The 23,208-nt window shown below is 43.5% G+C and overlaps 2 protein-coding genes across 3 annotated transcripts in view; both read left to right on the top strand.

Moving 5' to 3' along the window:
* The window catches only part of LOC134188412 (nucleosome assembly protein 1-like 1-B), an 18,612-nt gene extending 5,816 nt beyond the window's left edge, over positions 1-12,796 (top strand). Inside the window, exons 9-18 of the mRNA XM_062656582.1 lie at positions 2,444-2,494; positions 2,734-2,822; positions 3,717-3,787; positions 4,932-5,006; positions 10,785-10,819; positions 10,883-10,942; positions 11,003-11,047; positions 12,421-12,447; positions 12,522-12,566; positions 12,643-12,796. Of these exons, the coding sequence (XP_062512566.1) occupies positions 2,444-2,494; positions 2,734-2,822; positions 3,717-3,787; positions 4,932-5,006; positions 10,785-10,819; positions 10,883-10,942; positions 11,003-11,047; positions 12,421-12,447; positions 12,522-12,566; positions 12,643-12,711 (567 nt within the window). The 3' untranslated portion in view covers positions 12,712-12,796. The remainder of the gene's footprint in view (positions 1-2,443; positions 2,495-2,733; positions 2,823-3,716; positions 3,788-4,931; positions 5,007-10,784; positions 10,820-10,882; positions 10,943-11,002; positions 11,048-12,420; positions 12,448-12,521; positions 12,567-12,642) is intronic.
* A 106-nt stretch (positions 12,797-12,902) lies between these two features.
* Positions 12,903-22,243, top strand: LOC134188856 (uncharacterized). 2 transcript variants are annotated; one of them, XM_062657059.1, is made up of 6 exons: positions 12,903-13,101; positions 13,318-13,384; positions 15,676-15,729; positions 16,289-16,892; positions 18,431-19,524; positions 21,271-22,243. In XM_062657059.1, exons 2-6 carry the CDS (start codon positions 13,348-13,350, stop codon positions 22,071-22,073), a joined length of 2,592 nt encoding a protein of 863 aa, XP_062513043.1. In that variant the 5' UTR covers positions 12,903-13,101; positions 13,318-13,347; the 3' UTR covers positions 22,074-22,243. The 2 variants fall into 2 exon arrangements, with proteins under 2 accessions (XP_062513043.1, XP_062513044.1); XM_062657060.1 differs by having other exon boundaries at positions 12,904-13,101; positions 13,318-13,406.
* The last annotated feature ends 965 nt before the right edge of the window (positions 22,244-23,208 follow it).

Raw genomic sequence — 23,208 nt, 5'->3', positions numbered from 1 at the left:
TTCTTGCTGCCAAATTGTTTCCTCGTTGTTTTAGAGTGTATATACAGAGTACAGTGTAGTACAGTGTAGTAAGGTGATCCAGTTGCAGTTGATCGGTTCCTGGTGTAGGACCAGTCTGTGTTAGTTACAAACCGTTCTTCTTATTACAGTAAAACCGGTCTAATAGTCCGTTCACACCAGCAGATTTTACCATGCCAGCATGGTTTGGTCAGCTCGGTTCGATTTTGTCATGTAATGTGAACGCTTACCGTGCTGTGCCGAGAGAACTGGAAGCTTGCTGGCCCAGATCGCTCCAATTTGCCATGCTGGCACGGTTCGGCTCGGATGTTTTGCGTAGTGTAAACGGTTACTGATCTGCAAGCATGTTCATGCGTGCGTAGTTTGTTGCAAAATGGTGAGACCAGAAGGACGAACGTTGTTTTTGATTGAATTGTAGATCGAAGATACTGTGCAAGTGCATCTTGAGGGATGCCGTCGTACTAGCTAGGAAAGTTTAAGCCACTATGAGCGATGTACACGTTGCGATTGCCTTCTCCGGTGTAATCTCCTTATTGACCTGACACGATTTGTCGATCTGGATTGCTGAATTGCCGTCAGTATGGCAGCGAAAGTATGTACACTGGTGATCCATAATTCTCAGAGTTAGCGTATGTTACGAGTGACTACATCTACCGGATCGCTAGAGGCTTACGTAGTGTGAACGGTGCTGGCACTGTTTCCTGGCGCGCCGGCGTGGTCTAGCTTTGCACGTCTCAGTACGGTTTGCAAGCGTGCTAGTGTGAACGGGATATAATACGACCACACACGGTTGCACAAGAGAAGTGGTCACATTAGACAGGTGGTCTTAATAAAAGATTGGCCTCCCTGATGTTGCAACAAGGTTCACTCCCTTGCAGCACATCAGTGGGGTGTTTCTAGCAGACATTGCTATTTTACACCAGTGCCACGGTAGCTCATTTATCTCCTCATTACCAGTTTTCCTAAGCTTTCTCTTTCGATCGGATGGGGTGCCACTACCAAACGCAGGCGTAGCGTGGCATGGGCTCGATTGGGCTATGGCCCTCATCATTTGTAGGCGTGGTCATAAAAATTGTGGACTGCAAATACGTGTGAGGACTAAAGCTCTACATAGTATATACACCACACTTTTTTCCAGTCTGAATCTGCCACTAATTAGATGCCAATAAAAGTGGGCATGGCCTGTAGCATTGTGAAGTTGACCCCCTTTCTACAGGTCATGCTACACCCCTGTACCAAACGCATCCATAACTTTGGCTTTCCGTTCAGTGGTGTTCTGAATGTGGGCTAATTTTACCAACCTCGAAGTCCATTGCAATCTGGCTGGCAGATCATCGTCTCCCCTCTTAATAGAATCTGCGAGCTTGATAACTTAAGCTCTTTCACTGAGCTTCAGCTGTGTTCGTCTAGATCTCTTCATGGTCACACGGGAAGCTGGAGATATGTACAAAGCTGGCCTCGAGCTTCTAAACACTAAATATCCCGTATAATGGCTGACGTACACGTACACTCAAACTTCCCTAATTGGACGGTATGGCACCAGCTGCTGTCCGATTTCTAGAAATGTCTGGAAGACAGAGATAGCTAACGCGCGTTATCCTTGGAATCTCAGACCATTTAATGTAATGTTTGCTGAACGTCATACCAGGTTTGCATACGGTATGGGTGTACAGTACACACTTGTACTACACTGTAATATACATGTGTACTTTGTACTACAGTTACATACGTCACATACGCGTTCTCCTACACACTGGCACGTGATAGTCAAGACAACTTGAGAACTGAGTGTTTATGCGGGGAGTTTCTTGCCAATGTCCGTACCCTCAGAGCCCCAAGACCTGATATGCTCTGTAAAACAAGTCCAGTCTAGGGAGGTGTCCGGATCTTGGAGGTCCAGATTAGGGAGGTTTGGGTGTACTATGTTTGCGTCAAGGCCGGTTGTGTAGAAAGTTGCATCCGGTTGCCCTACGGAGGTTGAGACTTTAGCTTGGTCACTATGACAGTGGTTGCTGGTTGTGTTAGCCAGTTGGTTGCACTAGCAAGGTTATTTTGTATTGCAAACGGTTTGTGTACAGAATGATAGTTGAGTAGCCAGCTGGTTGCAAGTACAGGTTTTGCTGTACAGCAAGATATTACTTATGTGTACACATGGGACCGTGGACTGTTGGTAACTTTGAATATTTTGGATCAATGATGTCAACTTGATGACATACGTCTTGGTCTGTGTGTGTGTGTCTGTCTGTCTGTCTGTCTGTCTGTCTGTCTGTCTGTCTGTCAGTGTGTGTGTGTGTGTCTGTCTGTCTGTCAGTGTGTGTGTGTGTGTGTGTGTGTGTGTGTGTGTGTGTGTGTGTGTGTGTGTGTGTGTGTGTGATTGTTTGTAGTTGATTTCTCTGTTTGGACTTATGCTGTTGTTTTCTCACAGGGTTTTGTTTTGAAATTCCATTTTGATCCCAATGACTACTTTACTGATACAGTGAGTGCTAGCTTGATGAATTGGTGATGAAGAGTACTAGCCAGTCTTCCTGTTTATTCTTCCTTATTTGTCTTACTCTTTGTTTGAATGTGTGTTTGCATGACAGTCTGTCAGTCTATTAATTTGTCTGTCTGTCTGTCTGTCTGTCTGTTTTTCTGTCTGTTTGTTTGTCTGTTTCTTCATTTTTGTTGTTTGTTCAACATCTTTTGCTTGCTCTTCAGCTTGTTGCATTTCTCCAGGTACTGACAAAGACATATGAGGTGAAGGCTGAAGTTAGCAATGACAATCCGTTTGCTTTCGATGGACCAGAAGTCACAAAATCTACAGGGTAATGTCGTCTTTAAAGGTGCAGGGTCACGCTCGGACATCGTAGCTATTGTACGTAACATATGCTCAAGTGTCCTGGCAAGAAAATCAGTTTTGATTGCCTGTAGCCCTTCAAACGCTGTTCCTATGTTTCACATCCGCAAAGGGCAATAGAAGAAAACTACTGCAAAACTGGGTATTTAGGTGTTGATTGACGGGCATGGCAGCAATGTAAGCTTTAAACAATACAAATTTTGGGTGCTCACTGTGAACTGAGTGCGCTTGGTTACTCTGAGAGAAAGACGTGACTACTGCAGATGCCACATACGGGAATGTTACGTGCAGAGTGTAAGGAACTCCAATCTGGCTTGAAGTGCGAGGGTCCTTGTTGAATTTTACCGAAACTGCAGTGTAGCAACCTGAGTTTGAGGTTTTAGCAGAAATTTTGAGAACTACATCTAAAAAGCCTAGAATTTAGCTACCAGAGTCACGGTCTAACGCAACCTAGTACTGCAACGTCTTGATTGTTTCAATTCAGGCTGTAGAGAGACTTCAGTTAGTTTTGCCTTCAGTGCAAATTAGAGCGTTTAAATCCTTGTGGTTACTGGATGTTTGAAAAAGTGCACCCTTTTCAAAGGGATGCATTGTGCATGTCCGAGAGTGACCCTGCAGCTTTAATTTACCACACTTTCCAAGCATTTAGACAACAATCACCTCGAATCCGTGTGTGTGTGTGTGTGTGTGTGTGTGTGTGTTGTGTGTGTGTGTGTGTGTGTGTGTGTGTGTGTGTGTGTGTGTGTCTTGTATGTAAACACTTTTGTGTACGTGTGCACGTGTGTTTGGATGCTTTGCTAATTGTCGAATATCATTGCTAATACACACTCACACTTTCATTATCGTGTCCCATTTTGTTTAGTTGTAAGATCAATTGGAAGAAAAGCAAGAATGTTACCGTGAAGATGATGAAGAAAAAGCAGAAGCACAAAGGTGAGAAACTATGCAGTCAGTTAGAGTAAACAACTAACCCTAGCTAGAACACTATGCTCACACTATTCCTACCTACCATACCTACTCTTGTATCACCTCACCGCCCCATGGCACATCAGCTTAGTCTGTGAAGTATGGGATGGGGTCTTGCTAGTGGATGCGACACCTGTAGGTGCTAATTGGCGGAAGTGTTTGACTAAGTACTATAACTCAAGTTTGTCTTGGTACATAGACCTGTATCTTGCATTGACAGATGCATCAAACTCGTGCTTGTTTGTTCCCTTAAAATGGTTGAAAGAATAAAAACTCATGCTTGAACACTAAAGCCCGGTTCACAGTATGACGCTGGCACAACATCCTGCGAGCATCCTGGATGCTGACAAGGACGCTTACATGAGCGTCAGCGAAGATGCTGGCGCTGTACCATTCACAGTATTGTGTCTGACGAGTGTCTATCACACAAAGAACACACTGTGGGTATGGCACTGCAAGTAACCACGTGTGTACAATGTACTCGCGACAGACATGGACGACGACATTTTGCTTTGTTGCTGCTGCGCCGTAGTCTCAGCATTTCTTTCATCCGTAGGTCCTTGTAGTTCTTTGACTGAACTTGCCAAAGGCAGGGAGGGAAAACCACAAACACACTCAATGAAAACTTCCATTGATGCCATGTGAACGAATAGAATATCCCGGATACGTCCAGGTGCCTTTCGATTGGTTGAAAATGAGCACATGATGTCATCGGATGCTGGGTCACTTCCGGATATGACACTCAATTAGAACTTTTCTCTATTCCAGCGTCGTGGACGCTAGGCGAGTGTCGTGTGAGCGTCGCAGACGCTAACATGTTTACAGTGTGACGCTGACACTCACTCATCGTCAGCATCCAGGACGCTCACAGGATGCTCATGCTAGCGTCGTACTGTGAACCGGGCTGAACCCAAGGTCTCAAGTGATTGAAAAAATAGTAACCTGGGTTGTTAATTGGAGACATGCGGTTCGTCCTGTCACATTCAGGAACGTTTGTCCTGCCTGACTGTTGACCTACGTGATACTGTCATACATAAATTATATTTAATAATTTTCACATATAATCATATATTATATACAATGTGTGTGATGTTGTCTGTTGTTTTTGTAGGACACGGGCAGTCACGTGTCGTGACAAAGCAAGTCAAAGTTGATTCCTTCTTTAATTTCTTCTCTCCTCCGGAAGGTAAGGCAGTAAGAGAGAAATCGAATTTGTAAGAGAAACGGGAAGACGGACGTATTGTGGGGCAATTTCGGAATGTCGTAATAGAAATTGGACCAAAAATTGAATGACATAATGGAAACTAATCGGATCGTGTTTTGTTCGGGTGTGCAGAGGCGTAACGTGGCATGGCAGTGTTTGAACAAAAAGTGGTCGTCAAGTTGTCATTTGACGACTAATTGAGTTCACACGACGATCAATTATACCAGCAAGGTTGCCATCCTGATCACTAGAGTCAAGTCGCTCAAGTTATAGGGTGGACCCAATAAATTTTGTTTATTGATATCAATGAAATCAATGAAATTTGATATCAATAAAATATATGTAAATGTAATAACTTGTTGATGGGTGAATTGTTGTGAGGTTGCCAAGGTTACGAATACGTCTGCCATAAACTTTTAAACACTGCAGGAGCTAGACCAGGCTATCCCCCTAGTCTTGCTAACCACGCCCCTTCGCATAAGTGGCATGGTTGTGAGACTAATAGCCCCATTATTTGTAGGCGTGATCTTAAAATTTTGATTTGAATACATAATGCCTGGAAATGTGCTTTAAGTTAAGTAATCGAATATTGGGATACCAAGGCTTCACCTGTATCACACATCCTCCATATACTCTAATTTTGTAACATTCGGCATACATTTAATTTTGGCAATTTCGGCGAAGGGTCTGCCATGCCCAAATTAAATGTCCACCCAAATTTAATGCCCATTCAAATGTTGGATCAGTTTCCTCTGAAACATTCAAAACAGACATTAGTAGTACTATTAGTATATGTACTGTAAGCACATCTTATGCTTGCCAAAAATGAGTAATGCCGACATACTGTATAGGATATCTGTGCTTCACCACGTAGCTTGATGTACAACAAACGTTTTGAGCTGAGCTGGCTCCAGAGCGCAACATAAATATCATGGGACTTTGACACCTAAAACCAAGAGTTTGAACTTCCACACCGCATGTTGCGCTAATCAAGAAATGGGGAGGGGCTGGCTACGCGAGACTACTTACGTACTGTAGTGGTAGTTTAGCACGCGTCGAATGATATGATGCGTCTGGTACTTTATTTGGTATGTGAAGGTTCCTGCAAACCACCTTACGCCGAAAATTAATGTACGCTGTAATAGCGGCAACCTAGTTTTGCCGAAAGTTTAGATCGCTGAACATTTATGAAATTAGAGTAGTATCTAGGAATTTATGAATCTAGTAGACAAAGTGGTTTGTTATTTAATTTACTAGATATACACCCCGTCCTTCACACGGGCAAAACACTGTAGGATTCTGACGGAAGACGCAGCCTGAGCGTGTGTGGACAAGTCACGTGCAATCTTTGTTGCGAGGTTCTGGATGTGCTGAATGAATTCGAATCTTGCTCTTCTCACTTTTTTTGGTAGAAATCAACACACTCCCTGTGTAGCGCTTAGTATAGAAAACATGTAGGAAGTATTTGATTGCTTGAAGTTTTGCGAAAGACGACAACATGTACAGTCTACACAGGACTGGTGTGGGCATGTGTTTGAATGAACTGGAGCGTTTGCGTCATCGAGAAATTTTATGCGTGGTCGACCTCTCGAGAGGGGGACACTGTCGCATGCTTCAACCAGGAGTTTGCGCACGTGCGGGCATGTGTTTACTACTTATGGGTCCGGGTATGCATGTATGGGTATGCATGTATGGATATGTAGTGTGTGGATAAGTACAGAAATATCAGTTCATTAATAAGTGGGCGTGTCCCATAGCAGAGCGATGCCTAACCTCTCATTTCTAGAGGCGATGCTATGCCCCTAGGGTGTGAGTTGGTCATTTTTTGTTGTGGTTCCAGTTTGTACTGTAACTCCATATTGGGTATGCATGTATGGGTATGCATGTATGGATATGTAGTGTGTGGATAAGTACAAAAGTATCAGTTCATTAGTAAATGGGCGTGTCCCATAGCAGAGTGACGTCTAACCTTCCATTTCTAGAGGCTATGCTATACCCTGGGGTGTGAGTTGGTCATTTTTGTCGTGGTTTCAGTTTGTACTGTAACTCCATATTGTTGATCTAATTCAGTGATCAAACGATACCCGTCACAAACAATGCGTGTTTAGTAGCAACGTGCTATTTATGTGTCATTTTTTGAACTCTCTTTTTATGGATTCTGTTCACTGCCATTTACTTCCGATCCACTTTCATAGGGAAAACTATTTCTAGTCATACAGACAGTACAGTGTGATGTATATGATTTACACGAGGTTGCTAGGAAGTGGAATCGAGGAAAGGAAACTGTCAAGATGTGAGTGAAACTGAAACTGTGTGAAGCTATGGCAGTAGTGTATGCCTCTTGAATGAGTGACTGTATTTCATATCCCGTGCTTCTATTACACATTGGTGTGACATCATGTACTGGGTGTTGATGTTTGTTTAGTGTCACTTTGCTTAGCTAAGAGCTTGAGGTCAGTGGTATCGCTATGGTAATGACAATTGGGCGATAACAAAGACTTAATCCTGAAATATGTTGAGAGGGGCTCTGATACTCTACAATGAGATTTGTTGTTATACTCTGCAACTGATTGCTGATGTTTTGTGTGCTGTGCGTGAGCACTGACAAGGCTGGAGCAAACTTTATGGTCTCTTCCTGGGGGAGAGTCGAGATTGGTTGATATCACCAACGAATAGAAAATGCAATGTGCAGGGAATGTATTTGTGTCTGCACTGTAAACGTATGTGTATGTATGCTCTACTAGTGTATGAGGTTTATCTGCATTGTGTGTCACGTCACTATACTAACTCGCTTGTGGGATAGATGCCTCGAGCATGAGTGATGTGTACAGAGTTAGAAGGATGTTGAAGTCACGTGACTTTGTGATGAGGCTAAATACCTTAGCAGGGTTTAAATATTTATGACTGTGTGGCTGTGTTTATTATGTTTGTTTCAAGGTGGAGTGAATGTAGCATGTGCAAATGATGTTTAATTAATTAATTAATTATATATATATATATATATATTTTATATTTATTTATTTATTTTATATTTATATTTATATATTTATTTTATATTAATTAATTAATTAGTTAATTACAAAGTAGGATTTTGGATTTGTGTCATGTGAGTCACTAGTCTGATGGTTGTCGCGGGGGGGGGGGGGGGATGACACACGTTTTGCTGTTGAATGGGTTTGTTGTAGTAGATGCTCGTTGACTGGGAGGTATGTTGACATTATACAGAAAGATGCTTTGAGTGTTGAATTCTGCATATCTGTGATGGGTTGGCAGTGGCGGCAGGATTGTGTGTGTGTGTGTGTGTGTGTGTGTGTGTGTGTGTGTGTGTGTGTGTGTGTGTGTGTGTGTGTGTGTACATGTGTGTGTAACACCCACAAGCTAGGATTAGTATGAAGGTGGGCTCAGGACATCGCCTGATGGTGTCACCCTCTTCGTCCTTAGATTGTGCGGCTTCATGGCAAGCTTCTTAGCCTTAAGACATTGCACGAAGAACGAAGGATAAGCATTCGTCTTGATACTGTATGACTAAAGGGTAGCGTGGCCGGTTACGGCAGCGATGGATAGTAGTAGTAGTAGTAGTAGTAGTAGTAGTAGTATATCTGAGAAAAAGGACACTCCATACGGTAGCGTGATCAACTGGCTAAGATGTCGACTCGGGTTCGCACTCCTAAGAGCTTCCATAATGTGCATCAGGGGCAGCAGGTGCAAACGCTACGTCAGGCCGGAAAACAATATTCTCCTGGCTACGTCTGAGGGGCACCTGGCCTCCTCAGCTTAGTGACTTTACTGTACATGACATAGTAGTAGTAAAAGTTGTACTATTGTATATGACAGTAATTGTTTAGTAGTAGTAATAGTTTATTGCCATTCGCTGTAGGTTGCCGTTTGTGTATACGTAGTCTGCTATTGTTTCAAATACACCATATCTTCTCAGTAGTAGTAGTAGTACTTTCCAAATGCCAAGAAATCCTGGTTGATCGTCAAACCGAATTGCCTTGAAGAAGCCAAACGTGTGTTCTCAAAAACGGCTGTGAACATCACCTCTGAAGGTCGAAAGTATTTAGGAGCTGCACTGGGAACTGAAAACTTCTGTAACGGCTATCTCAGTGATGCAATCTTAGACTGGACACGTCAGATTGACAAATTGGCTTCCATTGCCCAAAGTCAGCCACAAGCAGCTCATTCCGCATTAAGTCACGGTCTTCTGGGCAGGTGGATTTTTACTGCGAGAACAAATCAGAATTTCAAAACTTTTGCTGGGCTTTTAGAATCATCAATACAATCTCAACTGATTCCTGCTATAACTGGTCGTTCGGCCCCTGGAGAACTGGAAAGAAAACTCTTCTCCTTACCAGCCAGACTTGGTGGTCTGGGAATCACAGATCCAACTTCATTGTCTTCTGAATACTTAAACTCTCGAAAGATGACTGCACCGCTTGTTGACTTCATTTTGAATCAGGAGATCACTCTAGGAGATGCCCCAGATCAACAGGATTCTCTCAAAAAGCAAATTCGCAAGCACAAAGGGCTAGAAATCAAAACTCTTGCTGATAATGTTCGAGATAACCTCTCACACCAACATAAAAGAATGTTCGAGTTAGCAAATGAAAAGGGGGCATCAAACTGGCTCACAGTGCTGCCATTGGAGGATCACGGCTTCTCATTACATAAGTCTGCATTCAGAGATGCTCTATGCCTCAGATATGGATGGGTCCCCCCTCATATGAGTGAATCTTGCCCTTGCGGTGGAAAAATGTCAGTGGAGCATGCTATGTCCTGCCCCACGGGAGGCTTTCCAACTATACGCCATAATGAAATCCGAGATATGTTTTCTCATCTGTTGTCTGATGTCTGTCATGATGTGGAAACGGAGCCCACGTTGCAATCACTAAGTGGAGAGACGTTCTCTTTACGTTCAAGCAGTCGAGATGATGATGCAAGATTAGACATTTCGGCAAGAGGTTTTTGGGGAGGAAGATTTGAGAAGACATATTTTGATGTCCGGGTGTTTAACCCCAATGCCACCTCGTACACATGTTTTGAAGTTGCATCATGCTATAGAAGACAGGAACAAGAGAAGAAAAGGAAATATGAAGAAAGACTGAGAAAAGTAGAAAATGCTTCCTTTACACCTATTATCCTTTCTTGCACTGGTGGCATGAGCAAGCTTACAACGTCATTTACCAAAAAGCTGGCCTCAATGATATCTGAGAAAAAGGACACTCCATACGGTAGCGTGATCAACTGGCTAAGATGTCGACTCGGGTTCGCACTCCTAACCATAATGTGCATCAGGGGCAGCAGGTGCAAACGCTACGTCAGGCCGGAAAACAATATTCTCCTGGCTACGTCTGAGGGGCACCTGGCCTCCTCAGCTTAGTGACTTTACTGTACATGACATAGTAGTAGTAAAAGTTGTACTATTGTATATGACAGTAATTGTTTAGTAGTAGTAATAGTTTATTGCCATTCGCTGTAGGTTGCCGTTTGTGTATACGTAGTCTGCTATTGTTTCAAATACACCATATCTTCTCAGTAGTTTACTCAGCAGTATCCAGTAGTAGTAGTATGGGCATGACCGGTGGATGCTTTTGCTGAGTAGTAGCAGTAGTAGTAGTAGTAGTAGTAGTAGTAGTTATGTGTGTGTGTGTGTGTGTGTGTGTGTGTGTGTGTGTGTGTGTGTGTGTGTGTGCATGTGCACATGCATGTTTGTACAGTTTTCATCATTGCAATCTCATGCTCCATTTGCTGTTTTACTAGTTCCAGAAGGTGAAGAAGGAGAGCCTGATGAGCTAGTACGTGCACAACATACTTCCTATCATCTCATTGTATGAGTCTTTATGTGTACTTGTGCACAGGAAAAACTCACATTTGATTACGAACTGGGTCTCTTCTTTCGAGATAGATTCATTCCACGGGTACGCCACTCACGTATATCATGATGTCCGTTTAGTCATCACAATATGATTGCATGATAGGCTGTCTTGTATTTCACCGGTGAAGCAATAGATGACGACGATGAGGTAAACACAAGTCAGTGTTAGTTGCATGAAATGGGATATGATGGAGTTAAGTAATGACTAACTTGATTGATTTGACACACACACATACACACACACACACACACACACACACACACACACACACACACACACACACACAGCTTTGTGTGTTGCTTTGCTGTGGTGATGATGTAGCAGGATGATCATAGCTGCCAACCATCCCGGGATTCCTTGGATTGTCCCGAGATTTGGCCGTCCGTCTCAGCACACATGTCCCGAGATTTCCTTGAACAGATCGACGAATACAACCGAGAGAGAGTCGAAACGAAGTCTAAGTCATACACATGTCTTCATTTCTGATTCTAATGATCTTTCGAGTTATGTGGTGTCCTATGAATATACACTGAATCCAGAGAATTGGGTGCCCATGTCCCAGGGTTTCACGTCCAGGGGTTGGCAGGCATGAATGATGTCATCGGCGACATCATCTTTGACATCATCATCTTGATTACGACGATTGTTCTTTGATCGCTATTGTAGCCATGGGTGTCGTTATCGGTAACTAAGAATTAGAGAGAGTATTTACACAGAGACGAGTCTGGTCGTACACGAAGAGATCACGCATCTCAATGATGCAGTAAAGAACAAGCAACCGAACAGATGCTGACAACAGGTTGACTCGTGTGAATCGTAGTGTGTATGTTTGTAATGCAAAACTAATAGTTGAGGATCCACGGAATTACACAGTACGATGGACCTTCTCGAATTGACCGGCTTGTGATGGTCTTATTCATATAACAATGTGTGATCCTATTGTGTGAGGCAGTTGGACTGTCGGCACTTGACAAAGTCTCATGTTGGCCTTGTGGGTCGACCACACAGTGTGGCTCAAATGTTTTACACACATAGCATTTGATACTTTTGTGTGATGAGGACACATTGACTTTGGGATTTAGTGTTTGACTTTGAGTTGTGGAGTTAGCCGTTGTGGTCTCCGGTGAAGTGATTACACACTGAGGCTTGTGTGTTACACACACACCACACACACACACACACACACACACACACACACACACACACACACACACACACACACACACACACACACAGCATTCGATACTTTCATGTGATATGGTCATACCGATTTCAAACCTTAATGTTTAATGACTTCACATTGTGTGGTTACACTATTGCATACTGCCTCGTTTCTCGGGTATCAATCATCTCACTATCAGACAAACGAACATATAGGAGATTATCCGAGAAACGATGCAATCGCAGTAGTGTATCCATACAAACAAATTCAAATTGTATACACTTACCATTCATAATTAATTAATTAATTTATATTACATTGGTCATCACTTTTGATTCCGATCTGATTTCTATTGTAGTTCGACGAGGAGGAGTCGGGCGACGAGGTTAGCCACTGTTGTTGTCCCGTCCTCGAAAAAATCGAAAATACGAATCTGATTTTGATCCTTTCGTGTTTTAGGACGAGGAAGACGGCGAAGGGCAGGATCCCAACTACGTTCCCAAGGTACACGCTCGTATTGGAGTCACTCGATTGTGTAACCGTCCTCGATTTCGGTTTATACGATTTGCTTCGATTTCAGACTACCGATGGAAAGTCTCAATTTCGGAATGTCGATGATGGCAAGCCTCAAGAGTGCAAGGCACAGTAGAGAGAGAGAGAGAGGGTGGAGACATTCAGTTGGGCTTGAATATCGTAACCGCACAATTAATAATAAAAATTAATGTGGCCATTCATTGGGTGTGTGACTATAGGTAGGTGACATACACCACGTGATCACCTATACATCACGTGATCACCATGATAGAATCTGAAGGCCTTTCTCTAGTGGGGGGACGCAATCGTACCCAATCACGACGCTAGAAGCGATTAGCTCAGATAAGAAATTATAGCGATGAGCTCATCGTCCCCGCACTTTCCCGTTGCTTACCAACCCTGGTGTCGGTAACGCCTACTGTGATACCCGGATGTGGGCGCATAGATTACTAGAGGAGTCCGGAGTTTTGAGTCATTGCTGACTGGTTTTTTGTGAAGACGGGAAGTGAGTGCGTTTGCGGTTGTTGTGCGTCGGGTGGTGCGATTTTGCGGCTGTTTCGGTAGTTTGCGTGCATGTTGGCGTGTGTTGGCGTTCTGTTGTTGTCGTGCTGCACGAGGCGTCGCATTTGGACGAGTCTGTTGTAGATTCGTTGGATGTCGTTTGCGTTGCAGACTGTCGCGTTGGTCTTTTGTATTCACGGAGTTGTATTTGATTCCGCAGCCTGCGTTTGGCGTTTCGAGTCGGGAGCCTATGAATTTCGTCAAGCTGCTCAGTGAAGACCAACTCGGTGAGGTGACACACTTTTAGTGGTGAGGCATGCGGCAATGTGATTAATTAATAGTGAAAATGGGTTGCCAACCGCATAGTGTAGGAAAGAGGCGAGTTTCGATTATTGAGTGCAAAGCCAAATGATCTGAAATGCATGGTTACCTGTGGTACTGTACTACATGGAGTTTAGCTTGTTTGCTGACAAATTGCTGTGAAACTCGTTTTCGATCAGTTTGACTGTCTAGTAGAATCAGATTACATACTAACGTAATTACGTAATGTATGTGTGTTGGTGTATATTTTTATCACTTTCCTTTTTCTCTCTCCGAGTTTTGTTGTGAGTTTTAACCTCATTTTGAATTGAATTGAGATGACCACATATACACTAGCTAGAGATTTTACAAAACCCCGTGCCAGATGTGGTAAACAGTGATCTAGATAGCCAAAATTGGCATCAAATGAAGCCTTTAGCAAGCCTTTGTTTATCAAGCATGTGTTTTTCACATCACTTGCCCGCATCCAGACAGGACCGCCTTGATTTCACCATTACGCCATTATTTATGTAATGCTCATGTACAATACCACCTAAGCACATGGCGTACGTCTGAACCATCTTCCGTGTCTCATTTCTTTTAATTGCGTGATGTCTGCTTTTCTTATCTACAAGGTTTACTGTTAATCTTCAAGAAAGAACTCGAGGACCAGAACTAAACTAAACACAGATCGTCCAATAGTTGTTAAGTAAAGTCACTCTAGCTGTCATTTGCATGATTTCTCTTGTTGCGGTGGATGCTGATCTGTTGTGTTATCATGTATTATTATTTATAATGTAATATTATTTATACTCTTCCTATTATTTATGTATGTGCCAGCTGGCTGACTTCTGGTGCGTCAACCCATGTCAGTTTGAGAGAGCCTGGGTGATGTGAACCAGACATGCAACAAATAGGGGCCCTAGTTAGAGTAAAGCAATGGCAATCTTGAAGAGAAAATTTAAGTGTTCCAGCTTGGTTTTGAAGTTGCTATGTGTGATTGCAATCTAACTCTTATCCTCAGGTTTGACACATTTCACCACAAACACGCGTTCATTGAATAACGCAATGAGTGCTAATTAAGTTAAGTTAATGGGCGTTCTTTGCAAAGCGGAAGACCTAAGAACTAAGCCCAGTTCCAAGTATTGACGCTGACCCTGGAATTCTATTCCACTGTCCGCTGGAATGGTCATCAGCGTCATACTGTGAGTTATGTCTGTTTTAGATTACACTTCCTCTTATCTTAACTAATGAAAGTGCACTGATGTGCAGAACACAAGCCGATGAGCACTGATGTGCACGCCTGAGGGTAGTTGCCAATTGATTGATTTGGTAAATTAGTAATTACATTTTAGGTCTAGAAAGTCTAGAAATGTGTTAGTGGAGTAGAGTCTCTGTCAAGGCTTCCCAATCTCATTCTCGATTTCTATATTTAACAAGGCGTGCATGGTGCATGGTGAAATCTACTTGAAACTGATGTAGTGAAAGTTTGCACTTGTATGGCCAATGCTGCTTGTATATACTGTCTCACCTAATTAGTTGGACTAAAATAGAGCATGGGGATAGGCAAATGTTAATTAATTAATAGGCTAGTTGATTCTAATGACTAATCATAGCCGGGATGGTAGGCCTAAAATTTCATGATTTCTTTAGTGTTTGTAATAGTGAGCGTGGAGAATTAAAATAGAAATTGGTTTAATTAAGTGATGGAAGAAGGAAGTCTGCATGTTACAATAGGTGTGATCTAATGGGAAGCCATACAAATACCAATACAATGCAGTATCTATTTCTACACATTGAGAGGGCAAAGTTAGCAAATATGCTTTTATTCTAAAGTACCAATTTAAGTCACCATTTAGTAATGCACTATCTGTGCACTAAATTGTTTTGGATGATACAATTAATTAAGGCGTCCTTAGCAATGATGATTATTTTAGGGGCACCAGACTAGAATCTTGCAGCAATCAGGGCCTTTGGAGCTGCAGCGCCGGGTCAAGGGGCCATGGCCCCCATTTTAGAAAAGTGCTTCCGAAAACGTTTCAATAAGGCATACTTCCGTTATTGTATAGACGTCAGGATTAAATAGCGTGGCTGATTTTAGTTTACAGTAGTGAGACCCAAAAATAAGACGGTGGACCACGTGGTCGCAAAGTTTGTACGCATGTGCAATTGGGTATTGTAATTTTCAAAGGTTAGCGCGCGTTAACTAACCAGGCCCTTTAGGAAAAATATTTTGATATATTGTATGACCTCTGAGAATTTTGTCGTGTGTTTGTAGGTAGCTGGAGAGCCTCTGAGACGGAGGATAGTGACGAATCACATACAGAAGCAGGTGAGTAAAGAGCGAATGGCGAGTGGAGAGTGTTGAATAGGATAGCCAACTATTTTCAGACATCTGATCACTAATAAGTGATTAATTAAATATTAAAGATAACAGATAAAAGCGTCTGTACGAGTGTATCCTGTTCTAACTGCCGAGTTATCAGAAGAATATGCTATAAACACGAGCGCATGCGCGGAGTCGGGGCGAGTCTGTTGGTTTGTGAGTCACGTGACTGGTTGGTAGCGTTTCACGCAATAGTAATAATCTGTAGTAAGAACAAATAGGTAATAACACTGGAAATGTATGTACTGTTGATAATGAATATTACCGGTAGTATTAGAAATAGCGTGTAATTATAGTATCAATGCCTCTGCCTGATCTAATTGTGATATAAATAGCAAATCTAACTTCTACACATTCCGCACGTACACACAGCGACGACCAAAACATCCGGGCACTGCACGTTGCGGTGAGCGTGATGCACACGTGATTTAAGCGTGTTGTAGGGCGTGGCTAACACGTGTTGTAGGGCGTGGCTTTAGGAAAACGTAATGTACACGTGTTCTAGGGCGTGACTCGCACGTGCGCGCGGTTACGGACAAATACGACTCTGGTGTCATCGACGTTGGCGGTTTCACTCGCGACCTGATGGAAGCGGCGCGGTCTGGCAACATGAGCAATGTCGACCGTCTTCTCAACACGGGCATGGACGTCAACAGTCGCAACGTGATGGGCTACGCGGCGCTGCGCGAGGCGGTCGTCAACAACCACGAGAGCGTCTGCCGCGTCTTGCTCGACCGCGGCGCTCGCGTCGACGACCGCGACGACATGGGATGGACGGCTCTACATTGGGCAGCGACACGAGGCCACGAGAGCATCGCTTCGCTGCTCCTCGAGCGACGGGCTGACGTGAATGCCAAGAATAACGACGGCGACACGCCTGCGCACAAGGCGGGAAGTAAAGGGCACTTGGGTGTGTTGAGGGTGTTGGTGGACGGCGGTGCGGATTTGTTGATTGCGAATGTGGATGAGAAGAATGTGTTGGAGGTTGCAGAGGAGAGGAGGATGACGTTGGAGCAGAGGAGAGAGGTGAATGAAGTTTCGCCGGAAGATTACCGGAAGAGGGAGGAGACGGTGAAGTATATCCGGACTGTGAGTCGGGAGTCGAGCAGGTGAGAAGTGGAGATTGTAGATGTCGATTTGCGTTGTGAAATCCTAATACAAAGGTGGCGGAAATTGAGCACGCTAATTAATTAATTAATAAATACACACGTGCCACACACACACACACACACACACACACACACACACACACACACACATGCACACACACGCACACATGCACACACACACACGCTCGTAGCTGTGTCACAGCTACGGTGTAAACACAGCTTCATTTACTAGTTCTAAGCAATTAAGCTTTTAGGTAAAGTAGATCATCCAGATGCCAAGACTTGAACATCTCAAGTAAGCTTATTAAACTAATTAACTAAGAAATCGGGTGGCATCTAATTGTGTGGAACACTAACATTTTTACACCCACGCATGCAGCCCCCATCCTTTCACAGCTGGTGTTCATGTGCAAGTTGGTATTTAACTGCCATTGGGCGTGGCATTGGGTAACGCCCACTTTAGGGAGTATTCCGCTCTGCCTCCTAAGATTTCTGGGGAGAACACTGTACAACATATGGGTGTTTCTTTATTCTTTTCTGCCTCTTCTGGAAGAGCATTCCACCTCTTTCGGAAGAGTTGTCTGAAACGAAAGAGGTTCAAATAAAGAAACTATGGAAGATGTTGTGCATGCGGTCATGTTAATTCTTTGGCAGTGGATGATTTTTATTTTAAACTGGCAGGATTGGTAGCAGAAGTGATGTTGTTGCTTCTTCTGATGACGAATGAGCTGTTTGTCGTCTGGAGAGCTTGAAGAAGTTGTTACACATGTGCTAACTAAATGACAATGAAAAAGAAACACAGAAGCGTTTATTCCGTCACTTCTCGACCTCTTCTCTTCCAGCTCTTGCTCCTTTTGAAGATGAAGAAACGTGCCCATGATGTTAACAGTTGACGATCCTAGAGCTCACTTGTGGTTGTGTAGGTGTGATCATTAAAGGAGCATTCCGGAAAACTGCACAGCGTAGTGCGCAGCCGAAATAACGATGTCCGGTGATCGAGGGAGTTTGCGGAAAGTTTGTTTCTGCATAGGGATGAGTTCTTCGTAAACTGTTAGAACACTATCGACGACAGTTATGTTGTGATGTTATAGTGGAGGGTGGTTGTCTGAATCATTTTTATGGTTGGTCACTTTGATTATGGGTACACAGTACTTATGCCTTTGATAACAATTGCTTTTAGTAGCAAAGGTAACATCTAAAGCAGTTGAACAGATTGTTGATGTTGTGGTCAGGAGTTTGGTGTGTTAGCTTATTGGCATACATAAGCTGATGTGTTGCCCAATGGTCTTATTGTTTCTACCTAGCCTTCCTAACAAGTATTTCTTGTTAGCTAATAGATATCTCTTTTGTGATGAAATTTATTTGGCTCCTCTAACAAAGTAGATGTCTGTGTTGTGATGATTGACTCAACGACACATTGGGTTGTGAATGAAACTAAAAACGTTTGTAATTATTGTTACTTGTCGTGAATGCGTACATACTTTATGATTTCTCTGCTCTAATACTCAAATCGACGATTCTACCATTTGTTATTTCAGACTCCCATCTACCGATTCAACATCTAGTGCTACTCAGCAGAGTGCTATCGAAAAGCTGACGGATGAGAGAAACATCCTTCGTCAAGAGTTCGAAGAACTTTGTGCTAGAAACACTCACCTTGAAAAGGTACTTCATGGAAATCAAGCCGATCGAGTTCTTCTCGATGACCATATAGAAGATTTGATGAGACACCGAGAATTAGCAGAAAATCAGCTCGAGGAAATATCACAAGTTCATCGTGATGTTGTCGATAAGCTACGGGAAGAACTCGAAAAACGAGACCAGGACGTACGAATCATGCAAGACGACTTTGCGAGTTTAAACGAGATTAAAGTGAAACTGGAAGTTCAATTGTCGATACTGAGTGAAGAAGTGCATTGTCTGAGAGGTGAGAAGTACTCGTTGGAGCATGACTTGTCTGACCTCAAACTGGAGCACGACATATTAAAGGAACAGTTCACTGACAAGCAGTCGCTTCATCTGGCCAACAACGACCAGTTGAGAGTTGAACTACAAGAAGTGAGAGGAACGGCAACAGTAAATCAGATGTTACTTGCTGTACAAATAGGTAACGCACACAGTGCCAAAACGGCAAGAAACGAAAAAGACAAGAAGCTGCAGACGGCAGAAGCGGAATACCAAGTCGAAGCGATGCATGCGATAGACAACATCGAAGCTTTGCAGTCACAATTGGCTCACAAAGAGAACAAAATTTACGAGATCCAAGTCGCCGAAGCACAGAAGACGACTCTCGTCGAACGATACAGAAATGAGAACGAAGCGCTGACGGTTGAAGTCCAGCGTCTAACCAAAGATCTTGAAGACAAACAGAATGATCATGACAGAATTGTCGATGAAATGAGGACAGAGTCGCAACAGAGACAAGACGAGGTGTCGGAAGACTTACGGCTCGCACAAGAACAGATCACTCAACTGACGCGCGACATGGAAGTGATGACGAGACAGAAGGCGAACGCCGAGGCAGCGATAGTCGAGTTTGAACGCGTTGTTCAACAGTCGACCGACACGTTGATGATACCTGAGACGGAGTTGCAACTTACGGGAAAGACAATCGGAAAAGGAAGCTTTGCTGGTAAGTCTGCCATTTGTCTACAGACATGCGCACACACACACACACACACACACACACACACACACACACACACACACACACACACACACATCCCAGGTAGAAGTTCTTGGCCAAGATCTTGCAAGGTTTTTGAATGGGAAATTGGCAATTTTTGCCAATTTTTACTAATTTCTTGAAAATTTTTAATTGGATCTAGCCATACTAGTTTGACTCCATTTTGATGTAATCTGCTCTTCTAGTGTTATAATTGTGGGTTTTTTACAATAAGGCCACACAGAAAAATTGTAGTCATGTTGGGGTAACATTTAAGAAAGAAAGACGGGCAGGTGGGCGGTGGTGTTTTTGTGGTGCAGTGCGTGCGCTCTTGCGTGCAGTCACCCATTCATAGCACATGCTGCAAACTATATTCTAAAGCTTGGTCAATTTATATCAACGATCAAACTTTGCATGCAGCTGTACTTCATTATCCAACTTTGAAACGTGCATTCCCTTGCTCGCGGAAACGCATGCAGAGGGCAATAGAAGCCGCCATGCTACCAGATGAGTGCATGTGCACAACAATCAGACAGACCTCCAGGGGCGCTTCGGTTACCCCAACCCGACAATTCTTTTGGTGTGGCCTAACAACAAAATTCTACTAAAATAGAGGACATTTTCTCAAAGTTTCAAAATGGCAGCCTCCGTGTATCGTAATTCCTTGAATAGTAACCCATGGATGTGATCAGTTTGAAAAACTAGTAGCCCCGTGCTCGATTAGTAACTCGTGCCTTGGATGTTGAAGATCAAAGGTAACACAAAACATTGAGGGAACAAACAAGTGTGGCAGATGAGACATGATCAGAAGAAGATGAAGACGATGATCATGACGATGTGGACATTATGGTTTTGATGAAGAGGACACTGAGTAAACACGAGTAACTGAAGAGGTTACTGTAACTTGACAGTTTTGATGCATCAACAGTGTGTTCCTCTAATACTTTCGTAGCTCTTTACTTCAACTTGAACCATAATAGCAAACATTGAAAAAATAGTAACCCTACTCGATTAGTAGCCCCACTTAAATAGTAACTCGTGGTTCAAATCAGTTTGAAAAATAGTAACCCTACTTGATTAGTAGCCCCGCTTCAATAGTAAGTTGTGGTTCAAATCAGTTTGAAATAGTAGCCCCTACTTGATTAGTAGCCTCTCTTAAATAGTAACCCGTGGTTCAAATCAGTTTTGAATATATAGTAACCCTACTTGATTAGTAGCCCTGCTTAAATAGTAACCTGTGGTTCAAATCAGTTTGAAATAGTAGCCCCTACTCGGTTAGTAGCCTCTCTTAAATAGTAACTCGTTTGAAAAATCAGTTTGAAAATAGTAACCCACTCGATTAGTAGCCCGCTTAAATGGTAATCTGCCAATTTGGAAAAAAATAGTAGCCCCTACTCGATTAGTAGCCCTTCTTGGAAAAATAGTAATCCCTACTCGATTAGTAGCCCCACGTAAATAGTAACCTTACTCGATTAGTAGCCCTTTATATAGTAACCTTACTCGATTAGTAGCCCCACTTATATGGTAACTCTACTCGATTAGTAGCTCCGCTTAAATAGTAACCCATGGTTCGAATTAGTTTTAAAAAATAGTAACCCACGGGTTACTATTCAAAGAAATATGGTGTACGTAACATCTTGAATTTCTTGTTCTTGCGAGATCTTGGCCGAGCGATAACATGCAGCATTGTCATGCACACTATCATTGATCTAGAGGTGAAGGCGGGTTGCTGGCAGGGCAGCGAGATCGCCGTCAAGACCCTCCACGCCAACATCGACTCGAGTTACAATCGTTCGCTCTTTCTGCAAGAGATCCTGATGTGTAGCCGCGTGCGACACCCTCACGTCGTCGCCATCTTCGGCATAACGCGTCCGCAGGACGCCACCCCGAGCATCATCCTCGAGCTACTCGAAGGCTCACTGGCCGACGTCTTGAGTTCGGCTCACAGCAGCAATCAGTATCTCACGTTTCGTGAGCAAGTTGATATTTCAGTCGACTGTTTGTCGGGTCTTTCACATCTACACGAGTTCCAACCGAATCCGTTGCTACACGGCGATCTCCGCCCGACGAATGTGCTCCTGACAAACACGATGAGAGCAAAGATAGGCGATCTAGGAGCCGCTCACTTTTCTGGTGTGTCCCTCTCGCTCGGTCCGGTCAGTCCGGAGTATCTCGCTCCCGAACGAAGCATCCTATTTCGCGGTGGCCACTCGCATAACACGACGAGTGCCGATATGTACAGCATGGGTGTGACCCTGTCCGAGATCATGACCGGATCGTTTCCCGATCGTAACTCAATACATCGTCAGTTCAGGCGGATCTCGCACGACCAGCTTCGAGATTTGTGTCTCTGCATGACGGACGCAGACCCTCTGCAGCGGCCGACGGCGCGACACGTGCTGGTCGTCATGCAGTCGTTACGAGACGACAAAGGGTACGCGTCCTGTCCTCCCAAGCGTATCGTCAAAGGCAAGCGGTACGGAGACCGAGTCGTGTTGACTGATAGAATGTGGTAGTCGGGATTAGTGTGTTAGTGTTGGTATAAAAGCTAGTGAATTTGAAGTATTAAGATCTAGCAGTTGATTTCAATGTTGGCTCTTGTTTTGTGACAAGTCCATGGGTACTATGGGCGATTTGTTTGACGTGGAATTTGCTAATAAAATATTGTCAGGTAGTGAGAGAGTGACACGTGCACAGAGTCTCTGATATGATTTGTTGCTAGCCTAGGCGTGAAACGCTAGCACTGTACACCTAGCATGCCAGTCACATGACGTGTACAACTGACTCGACTCAACTACTCGCTTTGTCTGCGTAACACGTGACCAAATAATGAAACTTAATACCGGAGGTGTGGCATGTTAGGGTACACTGTATAGTAGACGGTCACGTGACATACGACTGACTGACTCTACAACGCGCTCTTTCTACCCCATATCACATGACCAAATAACTACATATCACATGGCCAAATAACTACATATCATGTGACCAAATAACTACATATCATGTGACCAATAACTACATATCACGTGATCAAATAAATAATAAAACATATTTTTGGAATAGTATCCCAACTTGCCGTGGTACAAATATTAGTGTCAATAAAATATTGTGCGATGACTACCCACTTGTCACTCACGTATTTAGTTGTGTGATGTGATAGTAGTATATGCGTATTAGAGCTAACGTATAGTGCAGGATAGTAGCGGTAGGGGAGAGGTTTTGACTGACATAATTTGCGTTTGACTGTATGGGGTATGTAAGAGTGTCGGCTAGAGAGCGAGTGTCACGACTTCTTGTCTGGTTTAAAACTTGTCTCTGCAAGAAACTGTGTGAGCCCACAGAATCCCGAGCTAAAGTAGACTCCTACTAGTCAATTTCGTGACACCAGGAGACTTTGACTTTTGTCCGTGGCAAGTGCATGCAGCACCATGACCATCATGTTGCAGACGGGAGAGTCTTCGTGTAGCCAGACTGCTTCCCGCGACGTACGCTAAAGGTCTGGCTGCACGAGCCTAGCCAAGCCAGACTCTAGGGAGGTTCTTGAAATGAAACTAAGTTAGTAAAACGTTAGAATCCATATACCATGAATCGTGTTGGAACAGAGACAACGGTGTTACAGAGTTACGAGTGCATTTACATTATTTGTTC

This window comes from Corticium candelabrum, chromosome 13 (assembly GCF_963422355.1).
Source record: "Corticium candelabrum chromosome 13, ooCorCand1.1, whole genome shotgun sequence".
NCBI lineage: Eukaryota > Metazoa > Porifera > Homoscleromorpha > Homosclerophorida > Plakinidae > Corticium > Corticium candelabrum.
Note: the sequence above shows the minus strand (reverse complement) of the source record. Positions and strands in the feature narration are given on the sequence as shown.

Excerpts from the sequence above, each read along its gene's own strand:
- LOC134188856 (XM_062657059.1), top strand. The coding sequence starts at position 13,348 with ATGAATTTCGTCAAGCTGCTCAGTGAAGACCAACTCG. Across the intron at positions 13,385-15,675 it reads GCTCAGTGAAGACCAACTCG|GTAGCTGGAGAGCCTCTGAG; the intron begins GTGAGGTGACAC and ends GTGTGTTTGTAG. Across the intron at positions 19,525-21,270 it reads CGGAAAAGGAAGCTTTGCTG|AGGTGAAGGCGGGTTGCTGG; the intron begins GTAAGTCTGCCA and ends TCATTGATCTAG.